Raw genomic sequence first — 17,527 nt, 5'->3', positions numbered from 1 at the left:
CTTTAGAGCAATCTAGCAAGCTATTAAAAACTCTACCGTTATTCTGTAATTCGATGTAAGGACACCCCTAGCCAAAAAATGTTTGAAAATTTATTAGAATTGTTACCATTAAGTTTAGCAGTGATAGAAATGTATAAAGGAATATGGTTTGAGCATTTTTGAACTGCTGTCAGATTTTTATCAATACAAAATTATGCAAATACAGATAAAAAAAAAACCATGTAGCTTGGCTACCATATTGAAGACAAAATTGCACCCATAATCTTCCCCTATTAGGTTTGAGTATCATTCAAGATTGTAGCTGCTACAATCTTAAAAAGCAGTGTCATGAGGTTGGCTCACTGAATGTAGCTGATTTCAACCAAGGTAAGATAAACCTCATAGGTTTTTACTGATGCATGAAAACATGGATTCTCACATGAATGTAGGGTTAAAAATCAGGAATTGGTGATATAAATATCATGTAATGATAAGTGTCCAATGAGATGTCTGATGAATATCGTTGTCGTGCATATCACTTAGTCTGTTTAACATCAAACCTTCCACTGGCTTCTCAAGTAATCAACACAACCATCAGAATATTTAATTATTATTAAAGAGTTATTCAAAAGTTAGATTTTAATCAGACTGGCAATAAACTGTATAAGAAAACATGTATGATAACCATAACAAAACAGATTTAACTATTTGAGAAACATTTTGGATGCAGTTTATTTAAACAGTACACACATATACAAAATTGTGAAGAGTAATGTACCACATTACTTTGTACCAACATACAAAAAGATTCAAAAATGATTTTACTGGAAATGCTTTTAAATATATCAAATTCTTAAGGTATTTATATCCACGATTTTTGTAATTTTTCAATGTATTTCAAATGCATCAATACTAAGGAAATTTTTTAACTTTTAGAGCATTAATTTAACAAAACAAAAAAAAACAACCCAAAATTACAGGTAATGTTTAGTGTATGGGCAAAATTCATTTCGCTTTCTTGTTTTTTGTACACAAATATTTGGAAGGGCGAAAAACTTTTACAACTCATTTGTGAATAAAATCCTCAAATTTCAAGATAATGAGTAGATAATTATTTGTCATTAGAGAATTGTAAAAAAAAAACAACTCCTTTTCTATTCAAATAAAGATCTAAAATCACCTGCAGTTCTACAACTTACCATAAGTTCTTTCCTCTTTTTTAAAGAAATCAAAACTACAACCACCAAAATGAAAAGCAAGTCGGAAAAAAACAACAAAAATCCTTTTTAAAAATAAAAGGAATAGAAAAGGTTTAGGCATCCTTTAGTGTATCTATAAATTTTCATCAAACAATTAAAAAAAATGAATTTCATTTCACTCAATATGGTAAAATCCTTCAGATTTCTGAGGCTAATCATACTAGTGTAAAACACCAGTACAATGCAATACCCTTTGCTTACTGTTCTTTCATTTGGCACCCTAAATATACATCATTTCAGCCATACTGGACATTTTCTTGGGAATATACACAAAATCATCAAAATAACAAGCCAGTTCGTTGACTGTCATATCATCTAATCTTGCCTCCTGAGAACAACTTCTCTCTAAATACGGGTCTGAATTCTTGCTCTTTAAGTTGTCCGAGCTCAAAGCACTGTTCGCACTGGAAAAATCAAAGGGATCAGTTTTGGACCTAAAATGATGTTTATGGCTGGAAGATTTCAACTTTTTGTGAAGACTGGTGTACTCCAAATCCCTGGTTGTCTCCCTTGAGGCCTGACTGAGAGAGGAGAAATTTTCTAGGTTACTTTTACACCCTGATCCAAACAAAAATGTACTATCTGCTTGGGAATTAGAAGACCCTGCCACTGGTAGTTTAGATCTCTCCATTTGCAACGGAATTTTGTCACCCTGCTTTCCTTGTTTAATTAACTTCAATCGAGCCGCCCTTATTACATGTTTCCTGTCTTTTTCTGAATGGTGAACTTTCAGTCGAGCATCCCTTATGTATTTTCGAGGAGAAGGTGAAAAGTTGGCAACTTTGGCATAATTGAATTTTTTCTCTGTCTCTGACAGAGACTCCTGCTTTGAACACATACACTGCTTATTATCACACTTTTCATGATCCAGAGATATTTTCTGCATAGAAAATATGACCTCTTGTGGGTAAGGCTCCATCCTTTTCGACACTTTCTTCTGATGTTTGATAGAACTTATAACTACAGCACCCTTCTCTTCCTGTGATGAATTAGGATCAATTCTGTAAAAGTTTAACAATTCAAACAATATTTACAACTGGACTTTCGTGTCTTCTTAAGATTTGTGTGTTCTTTAATACAAGTATTATTTTTTGTACTTGGCAAGTTGCTCTCATAAGTTACAAGTTTCATTTCATAAAATATAAATATCATTAAAGATGTATCAAAGATAAAAAATTATCTACGTTCTAATTACAATATGAAATAATCTTAAAGTATAAAACCTTATAAAGTCCGGTATTTATAAACAATTTATAATTTAATTTTCCTTAATTCTTTCTTCCTAAAAATACATTAATCATTTAATGTGCTGTATGTACATACCCAGATGTCCACAATGCATCTAGTTCATTTCTGTCACTTCCTCCGGGTAATTTCAGGTGCTGATCACATCTGTATATATTATAAATTCTAATCAACAAATTTTACATGTCTTTTAAAATACTGTAAACACTAATACTTTAAAATTTATGGAACATTTTTCCAATTTTTTAATAAACTTTTTTTTTTCATATATAATTCACAAATTTTGTCTTTTACAGTAAATTTTGGTATCGCCTTTCAATATTACTTGGGTCAATCACCATGAAAATATTTCCATGTTTAAAGTACATTCTAAAAGCTTTTAAAAAATCAGTACAAGGATCAAACTTCTTGTCTTATTGCACTGCTATATGTACTACATGTACCAAGTTAATCTTCATAAAAAACATAACATTAATTGATGTTAAACAAAGTGTTCAACCTAATGGTGAAAAATATATTCTTACCCTGCAGGGAAATTGCTATGGTCCTGCCTCACTTTCAAATTGCTGAAAGCAGAAGTTAAATGTATTTTCTCTGTGATTTTAGTGTCTTCATTATCACCCATATCTATAAATCTAAAGTTAAAAAATTCTTGATATCAAAGATTGCAATTAAGCAGGAATTACTGGGGTACGTACTCCACAGACTTCAAAGATGGATACTTTGTGTTTTTAAGGTAATGTTTGCAGCTTATTTTTTAGGAGTTATACTAAAGTTACATACAATTTTGTTCACTATACCAAAATCTTTTTTCTCATAGAATTCAGATGGTTTTGCTGGACCCATTTTATTAGCTCAAATGGTCAAAGTTTCTGATTTCAAATTTTCAAGTAGATGAAATTAATAGAATTTCCTGAAAATGTGTAAGTTCATTTTATATGTGACAAATAATAGGGGTTATTTAAGCTTAAAATGTTTGAAAACAATGTCACTTTTTATATCATGATTCATTTTTTAAATTTCTAATGAACTATTAAAAAATAGAATAAAATGCGACAAAAGTCTTAATTTGGATTTCTATTATGTAAACAAAAACATCTTATTCGAAACCTTTCCAAGTCCACCAATTTCAAGAAAAACGTATCTTAGTTTATATGTAATCTGATGTTTCTAAAACAGTATTCAAAACCATATGATGCAGACTTCATTTTTGTAGAAAGTGATAGAATGCTTGTCTCCTGTTACTTTTTCAATGAAACTACAAAACCCTGCAGAATAGAAAACAACTGAATTCAATTATGACGTCTTAAAAATTTTGACGTCATAGCTGAAATAAAGGGTAGTTGGTGTTACATAACGTCACAATGAAAATAAGTGAGTTATCTCCCTGTAACCTTAAACCTTACCCTAATATACTACGGGTAAACTTTATATCATAAACAGTTAAAAAACTGTAAAAGATATTCCATGAACTTGTCTTCCAAATGGAAAAATATTTTCCAATTACAGTCATTACAAATATCCGAAAGGATAAGTTTTGGTCTTTTCAATTTTACAACGATGTCATGTCAAGAAAAAATATTAAGGATTATTCACTTGTGTCAATTTATATTGTACTTTGTGAAATAGCCTAAATAAATTTCCAATGTGATTGAATATGTAACAATTTTAAAAGTTAACGTTGTTAATGTTAAAGTTTAACAATTCACATATACCGCCTCTCTTTGCCAATAAACATGAATATCATAAAATTGGTTGTAAAGTAATAATTCATCCACACAACAATATGATGAAACTTATGGAAACACATAACAGGAAGTGACACAGCTGCACAGCTTCCCAACACAGTGATATAACTTCAATTAATTTCGAGATAACCACCTAATAATCTTAATTATTTCAGATAAACTTAACTCTTGCTTACCAATATAACTCTAAAAATGTCTATTTGTAGACAACTTTGAGTATCTTATACCCTTTATGTGTTATTTTTTACATGGAACTTTTTCTAACAACAACAAATCGACGCCATGTTGTCGAAAATACGAAGTAATATGATCACGTGACATATTTATAAACGTTAACATATTTTATCTATAAAACTTTAATGAAAAATATTGAAACATTTTATAAAATATATTATTAGGTGAAATTAATCGTGGACAATGTATTTTTAAAAAAAATAGGAATACTACACAGAAACTGTGACGTAGTACACATTCGACGTCAGCATGAGCCCGTGATACGTGTATGGTAAGAAGTCGGGAAAGCTGTTGTGAATTTGCAGACCATATTTTCATTAATTTTATGTCAAGTTTATCATAACACGTCGCCAAAATAATGGAGTTTACAGAGGTCGTATCTCCGCATGTTGCAGTACCAGTGGTTGGAGTTTTACTTTGTGCGTTTTTGGTTTTTGCGTTTGGGTTTAAAACACCTGGTCAACCACCAAGCTTCAATTTTGAAGAAGATAACAAGCGAAAGAGATCAAAGAAATCAAAGGTTATTTTATTGACGTCTTTGAAACATATGTTTTTCCCAGACTTTATCCATAATGATGATTTGCAAACATTAGCTTTTGGAAAGATAAAAGATGCAGTCAGTGTATTTTGTATGTGCAATAACATACAGCTGACTGATGATATCATTATATATGTAGCTTTGGTCCAACTTAATTTAGATTGGACGATTATTTTGTGATTCACTTGGAAAAGCAAGCATTATTTTAGTTTTATTCATTTGATTGTATTGTAATATAGTGTGTGTGTGGGGTTTTTCCCCCCTAATATTGGAACTTTCACACCCCCCCCCTTAAAAAATGAACACTTGATCTACCAAGTTTTGTAGTGTTATGCCTACCTGCGTCTTCCTTTTTCTTAACCCAATTTAATGAGTGTATTAGAAATATCATATAAGTTTTGTCATTGATAACTGTTTTAATCTTTCATTAGCCTTCAAAGAATCAAACAAATGGACATGTTATAGCAGCAAATGATGATGAAAGTGATAAAGCTAACAAGCTGTCAGTGCAATCAAAAGTGACAAAGTCTCCAAAATCAACTGCCAAAAAGTCTCCAGAACAGAATAAAAAGGTAATGAATATATGGTTAGACTTCCAAATGCTGAATGTGTTAAGATATTTACTTCTTTTTTGTTCGTAATACGAAGAATCAATGAATTGATGACAATGGTTTAGTATATTTATGGTATATTAACCCTAGATCTGTTTTTCCAATAGCTCAGTATCTTAGATGTAAATTAATGCATGTTACAGTATATACATTTTTTCATCAGATCAAGAAACAAGCCAAAGAAATAGAAGAATCTAAACCTGTGGCCCCTGCACCTGTATCTGAAGATGATGGAGGTAATGAGATTTATTTTTTATATGTTACCAATGTTTGTAAATTTACTACTGAGAAATAGAACAATATAGGGTGTTTTTAAACAATCATAAGATTAACTGTTTCAATGTTTGCAAATAACATTTTACAAATATTTAAAGTAATTTTATGGTATTAATCATATACCAAGTATTATTCTGGAAATTCCATTAACCACAGAACTTTTAAAAGAAGTAAAGATCAATACAGTTTCAAAATGTTGAAATATTTCAAAGGAAATATTTAATGTAAAAATTTCTTAGGAATTCCTTTCTAATGAAAACTTGTGACAGAATTGCACTTTGAAGTGTTGGAATTTTCCACCTATTCCCTGTCTATTTTACTTTCATGGTTTTAAATTGATAACTGGTTTTGAAAATTGACAATTTAAACAGTTGGGTGGACAACTCAGGTGTCCAAGAAAGACAAAAAGCAGAAGAAAACTATCGTTGAGTCTGACATTGAATACAAAAGTGTTGAGGAGAAGCCAACAGAGAAAGCCAGTGCTGAGGAGAAGAATAAATCTGTTGACCAGAAGAAGAAAAACAAGAAAAAGAATCAACAGGTGATTTTTTTTCTTACATTTAGGTCCTATTAAAAAGCCAAGAATATATGTCACTGTCAATGACATCAAGGGGTTAAATGGGGTTTCAGATGCATTCTTGTAAAATTTAACAAAACAGATATATGTGTTACAATTCATACTTGACAATTTTTCATATTTTAAGTGTTTCTGTACTTGTTTTTAGGAAACTGTTACAGTTCAAGAAGAGAAGGTCATAGAAACGAAAGTAGAACCCAAGGTATGCGTTATCAGATAAGGCTTCAATATACAGTTCTTTTTTCTTTCCCAATTTTATTGAAAGTGGAGGACATTTATTTTGGTCAGTCTGATGGTAATGACAGAGCTCAGGAACTCTTGTATTGCCAATAGTTTAAAATTGATGATAACTTTTTTCTGTAAGCTTATTAATAAAACCTAAGGTCTACAATTTTGAAGCTGCTTGGTCCAAATTTTTGCCATCACAAAAATCAAAAAAAAAATTCATACCAACCAATATTCTTTTCATAGTTAGAAAATATTCAAAATACACTAGTTATACTAAACTATAAAGTGCATACCTCCTGTAAGTGTAAACAAATAGAAACCATTTGGTGTTGTCCCAGTATTGCTTGGGTTGATGAACTCTGAATTCTATGCATCAAGCAATAACACATACATGTATGTACTTTGGAAAGATTTGTGAAAAATTGTACATATTGGTATATTTTTGATGAGCGAAAACATTTTTGAAAGCTAATGTAAGTTATTATTGGTAATTGCAAAATTCCTAATAAAAACATTTTACAAAAATTAGTGTGTAATATGAGATCAAAATCAAAAAAAAAATTCATACCAACCAATATTCTTTTCATAGTTAGAAAATATTCAAAATACACTAGTTATACTAAACTATAAAGTGCATACCTCCTGTAAGTGTAAACAAATAGAAACCATTTGGTGTTGTCCCAGTATTGCTTGGGTTGATGAACTCTGAATTCTATGCATCAAGCAATAACACATACATGTATGTACTTTGGAAAGATTTGTGAAAAATTGTACATATTGGTATATTTTTGATGAGCGAAAACATTTTTGAAAGCTAATGTAAGTTATTATTGGTAATTGCAAAATTCCTAATAAAAACATTTTACAAAAATTAGTGTGTAATATGAGATCAAAATCAAGCAAACAATTTCTAGATGATTTCAGATTATAATGTCCAATATAGCAAGTGGGAGTGACAATGCATGAAATGAATAAGTCCAAGTGGTATTAGCGTTATTAGAGTTGATGTTACCGTTAATTTTATCACAAATCAAACATGGCTGCATGTACATGCTGCAACCGATAAACTGATGCGTTGAGTGATGACACTATTGGGATCGCGAGTTGCAGTTTAAAAAAAAAAAACATTTTTCATTGGCTGTTTAGTACCCGCCTACTTTTTCCTGTACTGTGGTATTTGATAATATATGCACCAACTGCCAACTGTGACGCAATCGTTTACTCTGTGTCAGGGCTGCAAAAACTAAATCACTGCAATAATTGACTAAGAGTTCTAGCAATAATTAATTTTTCTTTTTTATGATGTAAACAATTGTCAAAAATACACTGTTTAAACAGATTTCCCTTTACATTTTTCAGCACAATGTGTCATTGAAAAATTCAATCATCTCTAAAGCATCAATTTAAGTTTAGGCAGTATTTATTTTGTTGTAACTTATTCCAAAGACTTCACAACAGATACTGACAGAAAATGTTACATAAATATTGTATTTTATTGAACTCAAATTCAACCGATCAATGACACACTTCTACAAGTGCACATGTTTTCAAACATGTACAGAAAACTTGAAATTTACAGCACAAATGTGTTCAAATGTGGACTGATCTGTGATTAGCCTTATTTTTTTGTATTATATTCATCAGACAATATTTACTGCTGATGTTGGCGCTTTACTTGCCACTGATTTTCTCTCAAACATGCTAATTGACCACGGATTGTAAAATTCATGTGCAGATCGAGTCGCCATTTTACAGTTTCATATTACTTCTTCATTTTACGGAGCTGATGACAATGTTTCAAGGATTTTCAGTACAGATTTATTATAACATAAGCAAATAAGTGAAGACATATGCTGTAAAACGTCTAATGGATTTTATGGCATGCCAACCCGAATTTTCCCGTGGATCTACATTTTGCAGGAAGGTTTTTGTGAGGAAAAACAGTCTATTCAACTCATGTGATTTTCCACAAAGGGTACATTATGAATGGTAAAGTAAAATATATTTGTTCACCAAACAGTTTCTGATGAATTTCTTCACAATAAGATGAATAACATGTTATTCGATGAGCAAAGTCCAATCTATGACTTTCATCCCTGCTTTTAGAGAATGTTTTCTTTTATTTTTCCCTAACATTATTTACACATGTACGTAAACATTGCTCTGTTGGTTCTCAAATAACTCTGTATGTAATTTTTAACTTGCAAGTACAACTTCTCTTTCTCCGACATTTTTGTTTCCACATGTTAGCATCATGTTCTCTACATGCATTTGATAAATGGGCAGGTCTATATAAATGCGCCATTCAGAATCTTTGTTGCGAATCGCAATGGAAATTCACACCGATTAGAAAGTGTCATCACTCAATGCAATGCAACATTGGCCGTAGCGTGTACATCCATGTTGGATTTGCGATTAATGAGTTAACCAAAGTTTGTGTTGCTTACAATTTCATTTCCTCATAATGTTTTTAAGGCGTCGAGCTAATGCTCGGCAGCCTTCTAGCGTTCGTCTGGATTGGCAATCGTCCAAAAATTCACGCGCTGCACCGCCTTTTAAATGCGCATAAGAAATAAATTCCTAAAAGTATTAAACGTATTACAAGATTTTTTTTTTCATTTTATTCCATTAAATTGTGTACAAAAAACCCAACTTTGCCTCCCTGGTGATTGACAACTCATTGCATAAGAATAAATTTGCTTAATCAAGAAATGGCGGATGATTACAATCAGGCCTAAGTGTAAAGATTCACTAGATATTATTTTAGTTTATCGCTTACATTTTAATTGGAGACCGTGCCCGATAGAAATAACATTTTAGATGTAAATTTATTTGTTATCGGGCACGGTCTCCAAAATAAATGTAAGCGATAAACGTATCTAGTAATTTCGTTGCAAAAAGTAAACTCGATAATGCAGTTAGTTTGGTCGAGCATTATAGATAGCACGTGTTGTGGATTTGTTTGTAAACAACCATACCGTTTCAAACGGGAATTGAAATAAATAAATGTATGTTTTATTATTATAATTAGGGACACACTGTTAATGTATTCAAATTATGAACCTATGAAAGTTGTTCAGAGACTGTTTGAAGCAGAAAGAAACAAATTATTTTTGAACTTTGAAATTTCTTCGATTTTTGCAATTATGATGAGTTATTGTATTAAAAAAGCACCACTACCTATTTTATAAGAAAATATACCGATTTTTGTTTTTAAAGCAGCAGAAAACATAATTCAAATACTTTCTATTCTAAGTCTAATATCATTTGATATGACTATTAGTACAGAAATTCAAATTATTGGTATCATTCTATATAAAAGAAAAAAATGTCAGCTCGACGCCTTTGTGGCCGTTCCGGCCTTTGATTGTAATTACAAGGTTATGTTTTTGTTTAAAAAAATTTAGGAAACAGTAACAGAAAGTAATAAAAAGACCAAGAATAAGAAAAAGCCTGAGGTGAGCAAAGAGCCTGAAAAAAAGACAACTGATGCAGCAAAGCCTAGAGCAGAACCTGAGAAGAAAAAAGAGGAACCCGCAAAGCAAGCCAAGGAGAGTGCCCCAGAAACGAAGTCTTCACCAAAGAAGAAGAAAGGAGCACCGGCCCCTGAGGTTTAAATTTCAATACAAATATGAATGAATTTTGCTTTATAAAGCCCATTCTAATGTAACCCAGTTTGTAGTTTTCTAATATTCATTTCTTTTAAATCAAAAAAATATTCAGAAAAAGGAGGAAGAAAGCAAGCCTGAACCAATTAAAGAGAGTAAGAAGGCAGTAGCTGCCCCAGAGAAAACTGCTGGGGACTCAAAGAAATCAAAAGCAAAGCCCAGTGCTTCCTCTGAACCCAAAGCTGCCAAAGCAACCCAAGATGTGGTCTCAGAATCAAAGAAAAACAAAGGTATTGTTGTGTTGTTTTTTTTTCAACAAGTAATCTAGTAATGTCCTCTGATATATCTATATACTTCTACTATGCCATTTCATAAGCTGACTTAGATTCTAAACTTTTGCAATTAAGGTCAATTTACTCAGTATAGATTTATGATTTGATTTAAATTGATTGATTTCTAGATGAGGCTGAGGCCAAAGAGAAAGTTGTTGAAAAAGATGATTCCGCTGTCTCATTTGATGAAATTGGAGGTACAAATATATTTTTAATACTTTAGCATCAACTTTGCAATGAAAGAAAGTAATGCGGATCCCTTCTTCAAATTGTTTAACACTGCAAGCATTTCATTTTTACTATACTATACAAATAGGTAAATTATAGGTAAGTAATCAAGTAAATTTTATGGGAGTCCAAATTTTGTTTGTAGAATCCTGGGTTGAAGCCAAGCCAAAAAGCAAGAAGAAGAAAGCCAGGCGAGACAACTAGCCACTGGTGTTTGTTTTTTTGTTGTTGTTGCTAGATACTGCAATAAAAGGTGCTGGATCCTTGTTTATGAGGCACTGTGACCTTGACACATTATGACAAAGGCCTTGATTGTGGTGGTTCATTTATATAAGTGCAAGGCCTGCTCACATTTCAGGCACAGTCAAAGGCACAGCTTGCATATCAGAGAAGAAAAATAATGACCATAACTATATGTTTCATTTTGTTTTAAAATTATCATAGGTTAAAAATGTTGAATTACATGTATATAGACATTTTAGCTGTTTTTCAGATTAGAAGGGGATTCAGTTGCAAAAAAGTGGTCCCAATATTTTCAGATTGTTTTTAGTCTTGATTCGAAGAAGATTTACGCAAATGAATATAATGAAACATTTTATCTGCGGTAACTTGTATTAGTATTGCTCAACCCATTTTCCTGTGATTTTTGTTATCTGTTTTTTTTTTTTTCATCCCTCTGACACGGTGTTAAAAGATTTCAGCAATTTTTTGATACTGAAGAGTTTTGCAAGCCAAATTAGGAGTAACATAGGCTGTTGTATAAATAATCTAGTCAGCATTTACAAGAATAATGCTGTTGGTGTAACTTTTGAAGAATTCATTACCTCAAACTTTGTTTGGGTAGTAGAGACTATAAGAAGAGAAGTCTTTAAAAAACAGTTTAAATTCTGTAATTGTTCCATTTATACAACATAGAAATCAATTCAAAAGGGATATACATGTACTACATGTATAAATGTTTTTGGAGAAATTAAGATGGGCTCTTCAGCTTAAATATATAATATATTATTTGTTATTTCTGATTTCTGTTTCTATACTTCCCTTTACTGGTATGGTATGTTTGTCTGAAAAAGAATCTAAGTATAACACCATATAAATGAAAATCTTGTTACAGAACTTGCACTTAATTTGTGTTATAAAAGAATGAAGATATATTGAGACTTTGATAGCAATTATAGATTTCTTTTGCAATGTCTGTGTCAATAGGATGTAAATGTGCTTTGATAGCATATGATATTGTGAAGCAATAAGTTCTCGTTATTGAAAACAGCACTTTTGTAACACTTGAAAAGTTTGCTTGAAAAGAGAAATTTGTCTCAAAATTGAAAGGATCTTGTTATTGATATATTTAGGCAGGTGCTGTCTGTACAACATTTCTATCATTGGATCTATTAAAATATACATTCCAGATTTTCTTTGGCAGCTTTAATTTTAATAGTGCATTAAGGGGTGTTTGTAAAAAAAATGTTTTATTTTTATTCTCTTGAATGTATAAATCTTTACATTGTCAGAAAAGCATAGGCGTCCATTTCTTGAAAGAAAAAATTAATACAGTGTATAGGCTTGTCTTCCAGGGTTTGGTTTCTGTGTTTTTTGTAAACACATTATATCTTGCCATGGGCTGAATATAATTGTATTAATGTGGTCTTATTTGAAATATATAGAACTTATAATTTTTGCGAAGTGACCACGGAATCCTGATATTGATTATTTCTGTTATTAAAAGTGCCAAAGCAGTGGAGGACACCATTCATGAATTCTTAAGGAAGATTGTAAATGATAGAAAATGTAATGTGTTGAAACCTTAATTTAATTGTTGGCCATGAAATGTATTTTGTGAAAAATTATTTATTTTGGAGTTGTGTCTGTAATTATATGTGAAAATAATTGCATGAGTAAAACTACAGCAGTGTGATTTTTCCAAGCATGTAAGTGCTGTTTGTGTACAAATAAATATTTAGTATTTATGTTTAACCAGTTATTTTGAAGAAGAAAAAATTGATGTTTCAAAAGTATTTATTGATACATGTATATTATATGTATTTTTGATTATTAATTGTCAATTAATATGACAAATATTTATGAAACTTTTAAGTGACCAATGGTTAAGCAAATTGTTTACTGATGACTGGTGAAAAATGGACCAAGGATATAAATAAATAATGGAAGAGAAGAAAAGACAGCAGTGAAATTGTATGTCTGCATTTGTTTACTTTGTGGTTATGGGATTCATTATTATATGGTTAATACAATGTCATTTTCACTCAGACTAGTGCACTTTCGTATGCTTAAAAACCTAAATATAAAAAAAAGAGTATTCAAACTTGGTACTTTTCGTTGAATGGCAGATAAAGTTATGGTGATTTTTGCATGAGAGAATTTATATTCATTCTGTGAACGAGGTGGTCTAGTATGTGTGATTGCTTTAATAAACTTTTGGTGGGTGAATATGGGAGCAGATGTCATGGTTTTATATTCAATGGTATACAAATTTCAAAGCTTTAGGTAGAAGAGAGTAAATGCTGGTCAAAGTCTTAAAGGGGTTTATCTTGGGTTTGATTACATGCATGTACTGTATTAATGTATTAAGAATTTATATAATTGTGTGTATATTGATTTTAAATTTGCCAACATGTTCATTCAAAAGATTGATTTTCCATTACCTGTTTTATCTTAGTTACATTTACCAGTTTGTCAAACAGTCTGTGTTTATATATGTTGGGCATGGTTGAGTAAGAAACAGAATTGAGGAGTTTTGTAAAATTATATGAATGTTTTTTTTATTTACTATGATCAAAAAAGATAATTGATAAAATGGATTGTAATTCTCTGAAAGTGATTATTATGCTGTATATATATACATGTGTATGTCAAAGGTTTGATGGTGCATATATGAATAATGCTGTTAATGTTAACATGACCAACCAATCAGAAGTCAGTTTACAGGGTATGTGGTAATGCATCTCCTATCAGATCTGTCTTTGTAAGTCTACACTTTATTATGTGGCATTAGTGGACCATTCCAGGATTTTGTGCATATACTTGTATTCATATATTTTTTTGATTTTTTTTTTAAATGTATGGAACGTAAGAATTTGTTGAGCGATTTGTGATGCCATTGCACTGGTAGTTTTGACGGGTTTTTGAATCATTGGAAAGAGGAATGTACTGCATGTAGTCTGTGTGTGAGAGGGGAAGATGACTGGTGTGATCACTCTCTATCAGGTTCACTTAGGTTGTGTTCATTATAGAAACAGAAATGACAAGAATTAAAATTGATCATATATATACATATACAACCTGTGTTTTTACTTTGTGAAATTTAGAATAATTGATATTGTAATCTGTCCACATTTTTTTTTTTTTTGCAATAGATCCTTTAGAGTAAGTTTCTGCTTTTTTGCTAAAGGATCTGTTGCGAATAACTAAAGAATTGACCTATAGGGCCGATATAAGGTTTCTGTCTGTACAAAAAGCATATCGATTGCCTGCTTAAGATGTAACTTTACAAAGATTGCTATCTGAGTTACATTCTCTTCATTCTCATTAAGAGAGTCAGGGAGATATGAATGAGGACTCCAGACTATGCTTGCATACGATACGTACCGTGGACTGTCTTCTAATAATACGTATTTATAGAGGCGTTACTGAGTGTGCGCAGATTGACCTAGAAACTGACCAGTTGCATAAATAATTCGTGGACTGACTAATAAGATACTGAAAAATTAATATATCAACAAATCTGATGATTAAAAAAAATAAAAATCATCGTTTAATCTTTTGAATATGTTGGTTTGAACTGGCGCATGCGTATCAAAACCTCCAAATAGTGTCTTTTTTAGAACTTCAACAGTGTTCAACGCCTTTTTAGAGTGGGTCTGTGCTACATATTTTTGTTTTCGTCAGTGTAAATAAGGTAATTGGTGAATAAACCTATTTCAATCAACAAAAAGATAGAGAGATGGCCAACTATACATTAAAAATATTTTGTATCCAACCAACCAAATTTAGTTATCGAACATGACGGATGATTGGAGATCATTAAACCTAAATGATACGGTATTTATTGCTTTTGTATCTTTTAACAGCAGTTTTGGTCATATTTTGTCATGAAAAAGTCAGTTCAGTTATCGACTGTTAACTATAGTTTACGGATCGAAAACTATAGTTAACGTCGTTAATCTATATTTCACGTCTGTAAACTATAGTTAACGCGATAATCTATGTATCACATCTGTAAACTATAGTTAACACTGAAAACAATCATTTGCAATTGTTAAACACAGTTTATCTGATAAATATAGTTTCACAATTGTGCAACTATGATTAACAACTCTAAACTATAGTTCACGAATGCAAATTGTATTATTTAGACATTAAGGCGCCAAATTCAAAAAAATGTGATAAACATAGTTTTACGTTTGTAAAGCATGGTATAATTTACAGTTAACTATAGTTTAGAACCGAAAACTATAATTAACGATTGTAAAACATAGTTTATCTGTGTTTTCACGATTGTGAAACTATATTTATCAACTGTAAACTATAGTTTACGAATGTAAACTATGGTTTACGAATGTAAACTATAGTTTACAGATGTGAATCTATATTTATCAGCAAAATCTATTGTTAACATTTATTTCCAGACAGAAAAACATAGATTTGCATTCGTAAACTATAGTTTACAGATGTGAAATGTAGATTAATGTCGGTAACTATAGTTTAGGATCCGTAACTTATATATAGTTAACAGCTGATAAACCTAGTTTATCGACTGAAACTATGTTTTGCTAATTTATGTGAATTTGGCGTGCTTTAGATTTGTAAACCGTAGTTTACTGATCATAAAACCCTATTTATGAGATAAATTATATTAAACTATGTTTAACAACCGCAAATGATTCTATAGTTTACAGATTTGAAACATAGATTATCGCGTGAACTATGGTTTACAGATGTGAAATATAGATTAACGTCGGTAACTTTAGTTTACGATCCGTAAACTATAGTTAACAGTAAAAAAAAAACCTAGTTTATCGACTGTGAAACTATGTTTAGCTCATTTTTGTGAATTTGGCGTGCCATATTTTTATCAACAAACATGTCCAGGAGAATCTTCGCGAGCCCTGCATGTGTTTTGTTTACAGTAAATACGCATGCGTAATAGTATAGAAGGCTGGACCCCGTAACACGTTGCGATGTAAATAGGTGATAGGTTATGCGTAATTATTAATTTTAATGAAATAATTAGATTTATTTCATGGAGAATTTTGTAATTTTCTGAAAGTTTATACATTCATGAGGAGTACAAAAATACCGAACCCGATCAGAAATTTTTTTCAAGTCGGTTTTTTGATAAGATGCGCCGTACTGTCTCTTTAAAGTTGTATTGTTAGAACATACTGTTTTAAAAACAGGTAAATAAGGGAATTCGCTGAAAACGTACGTGTAAGAAAAAAGGGGGTAGATACACATCATACTTCAAACTATGCACATTTTAAGATTGAATATGGCGAATCCGATCAAGTAAAAATTCTTTTTATTGCTGCATAACTTTTTGTGATATTTTTGTTCTAAAAATAGACTGTCTTGAAAAACATGTAATAAAAATTCATTTTGAAACAAAACCGTCTTGAATATTATTTTTTTTTAGTTCGAGGATGCTGGGTGGTCAACAAATATTCCATCATGTAATCCATTACTTTTTTATTAGATCTGATTTGTTAAGTATTATTAAACTTTCATTTAGTAAAAGAAAAATCCAAATATATTTTAGGTTTTTTTTTATCTAAAATATTTTGCAATATCTTTAGGCACAGCTTTTTTTCTTTTTAGGAGATTAATATAATCAAAAAATGGCAACGACTACCCAGCCGTCTTAATTTAGGCAGTCTTTTTTAAAGCATCAAGAAGGGTTCAAAAGTTAACATGGAAATACACATATATAGGGAAATTGATTTAAAATCTTTTCAAAAACTAAAATGCTAATACTTGTGAGGTTACAATGCAATCGATTAAGAAAGTGTATATTCTAAATTGTTCAAACTGTGGCCCCCGGACCAATACTTGATCAAGAGAGGTTCAAAATTTCTTAGGGCTCCATGGTTGCGGTTATTTTTGGACTCTATTGGTCTCCTAAGTTTTGGAAGAAGAGCTCTATATGTATATAAAGATATAGAAAATAAACAAAAATGGTGAAACATATGGATTTTTCTTTACTAAATAATAGCTTAAATTATGCTAAACAAATCATATCTTAAAATTTCATGCAGATCTGATGGTGAAGTTTAAGGTCGTCACCTAACAGCTTTGAACAGTGGGATACAGTAGAGGTTTCTCTACGAATCTGTAGGTTATGAGTCCGAATCCTGGAGAAGGAATTAAGGGGGTCAAAACAGAGACCGGAAAAAATTTTAAAATGTATTTTTGGTTAAATATTGAGAAATTTAAAACTTCTAAACCGAAGAAAGTATTTTAATTATGATATACATTAGTCCACACTAATATCGACAAAGATAGGGGAACGATTTAGCCACATTTTAAAAAGTACTTACAGTACTTTGATTTTAAAATTGATCAATGTCGTAAAATTTACAGGCATATACGCTATCCCCGACTTGATTCTTTTTTCATCTTCTGATGATTATAATTTATATGACTTTGA

At 31.0% G+C, this 17,527-nt stretch overlaps 2 protein-coding genes across 3 annotated transcripts; one reads left to right on the top strand and one right to left on the bottom strand.

Annotated features, from left to right (window-relative positions):
- Nucleotides 1-693: 693 nt before the first annotated feature.
- Nucleotides 694-9,165, bottom strand: LOC128164487 (uncharacterized). 2 transcript variants are annotated; one of them, XM_052828333.1, is made up of 4 exons: nt 9,143-9,165; nt 3,008-3,049; nt 2,562-2,630; nt 694-2,239 (listed from the first exon to the last, which is right to left on the bottom strand). In XM_052828333.1, the coding sequence occupies exons 1-4, from the start codon at nt 9,148-9,150 to the stop codon at nt 1,459-1,461; spliced, it is 900 nt and encodes a 299-aa protein (XP_052684293.1). In that variant the 5' UTR covers nt 9,151-9,165; the 3' UTR covers nt 694-1,458. The 2 variants fall into 2 exon arrangements, with proteins under 2 accessions (XP_052684293.1, XP_052684292.1); XM_052828332.1 differs by lacking the exon at nt 9,143-9,165 and adding an exon at nt 4,408-4,537 and having other exon boundaries at nt 3,008-3,118.
- LOC128164486 (uncharacterized) lies at nt 4,704-14,162 on the top strand. The gene is made up of 9 exons (XM_052828331.1): nt 4,704-4,985; nt 5,435-5,575; nt 5,778-5,850; nt 6,262-6,431; nt 6,616-6,669; nt 10,103-10,306; nt 10,419-10,593; nt 10,764-10,832; nt 11,009-14,162. Exons 1-9 carry the CDS (start codon nt 4,824-4,826, stop codon nt 11,065-11,067), a joined length of 1,107 nt encoding a protein of 368 aa, XP_052684291.1. The 5' UTR covers nt 4,704-4,823; the 3' UTR covers nt 11,068-14,162.
- The last annotated feature ends 3,365 nt before the right edge of the window (nt 14,163-17,527 follow it).

The sequence above is a fragment of the Crassostrea angulata genome, chromosome 10 (genome assembly GCF_025612915.1).
Source record: "Crassostrea angulata isolate pt1a10 chromosome 10, ASM2561291v2, whole genome shotgun sequence".
Taxonomy (NCBI): Eukaryota; Metazoa; Mollusca; class Bivalvia; order Ostreida; family Ostreidae; genus Magallana; species Magallana angulata.
The sequence above is the reverse complement of the archived record's forward strand: the minus strand, read 5'-3'. Positions and strand labels throughout refer to the sequence as shown.

Bases quoted from the DNA above. Each gene is read 5' to 3' on its own strand.
- LOC128164486 (XM_052828331.1), top strand. From the start codon at position 4,824: ATGGAGTTTACAGAGGTCGTATCTCCGCATGTTGCAGTACCAGTGGTT. The intron at 4,986-5,434 runs GTTATTTTATTG...ATCTTTCATTAG, and splicing joins AGAGATCAAAGAAATCAAAG to CCTTCAAAGAATCAAACAAA. The intron at 10,594-10,763 runs GTATTGTTGTGT...ATTGATTTCTAG, and splicing joins AGAATCAAAGAAAAACAAAG to ATGAGGCTGAGGCCAAAGAG.
- LOC128164487 (XM_052828332.1), bottom strand. From the start codon at position 3,108: ATGGGTGATAATGAAGACACTAAAATCACAGAGAAAATACATTTAACT. The intron at 2,631-3,007 runs GTAAGAATATAT...TAATATATACAG, and splicing joins CATAGCAATTTCCCTGCAGG to ATGTGATCAGCACCTGAAAT. The intron at 2,240-2,561 runs GTATGTACATAC...AAACTTTTACAG, and splicing joins GATGCATTGTGGACATCTGG to AATTGATCCTAATTCATCAC.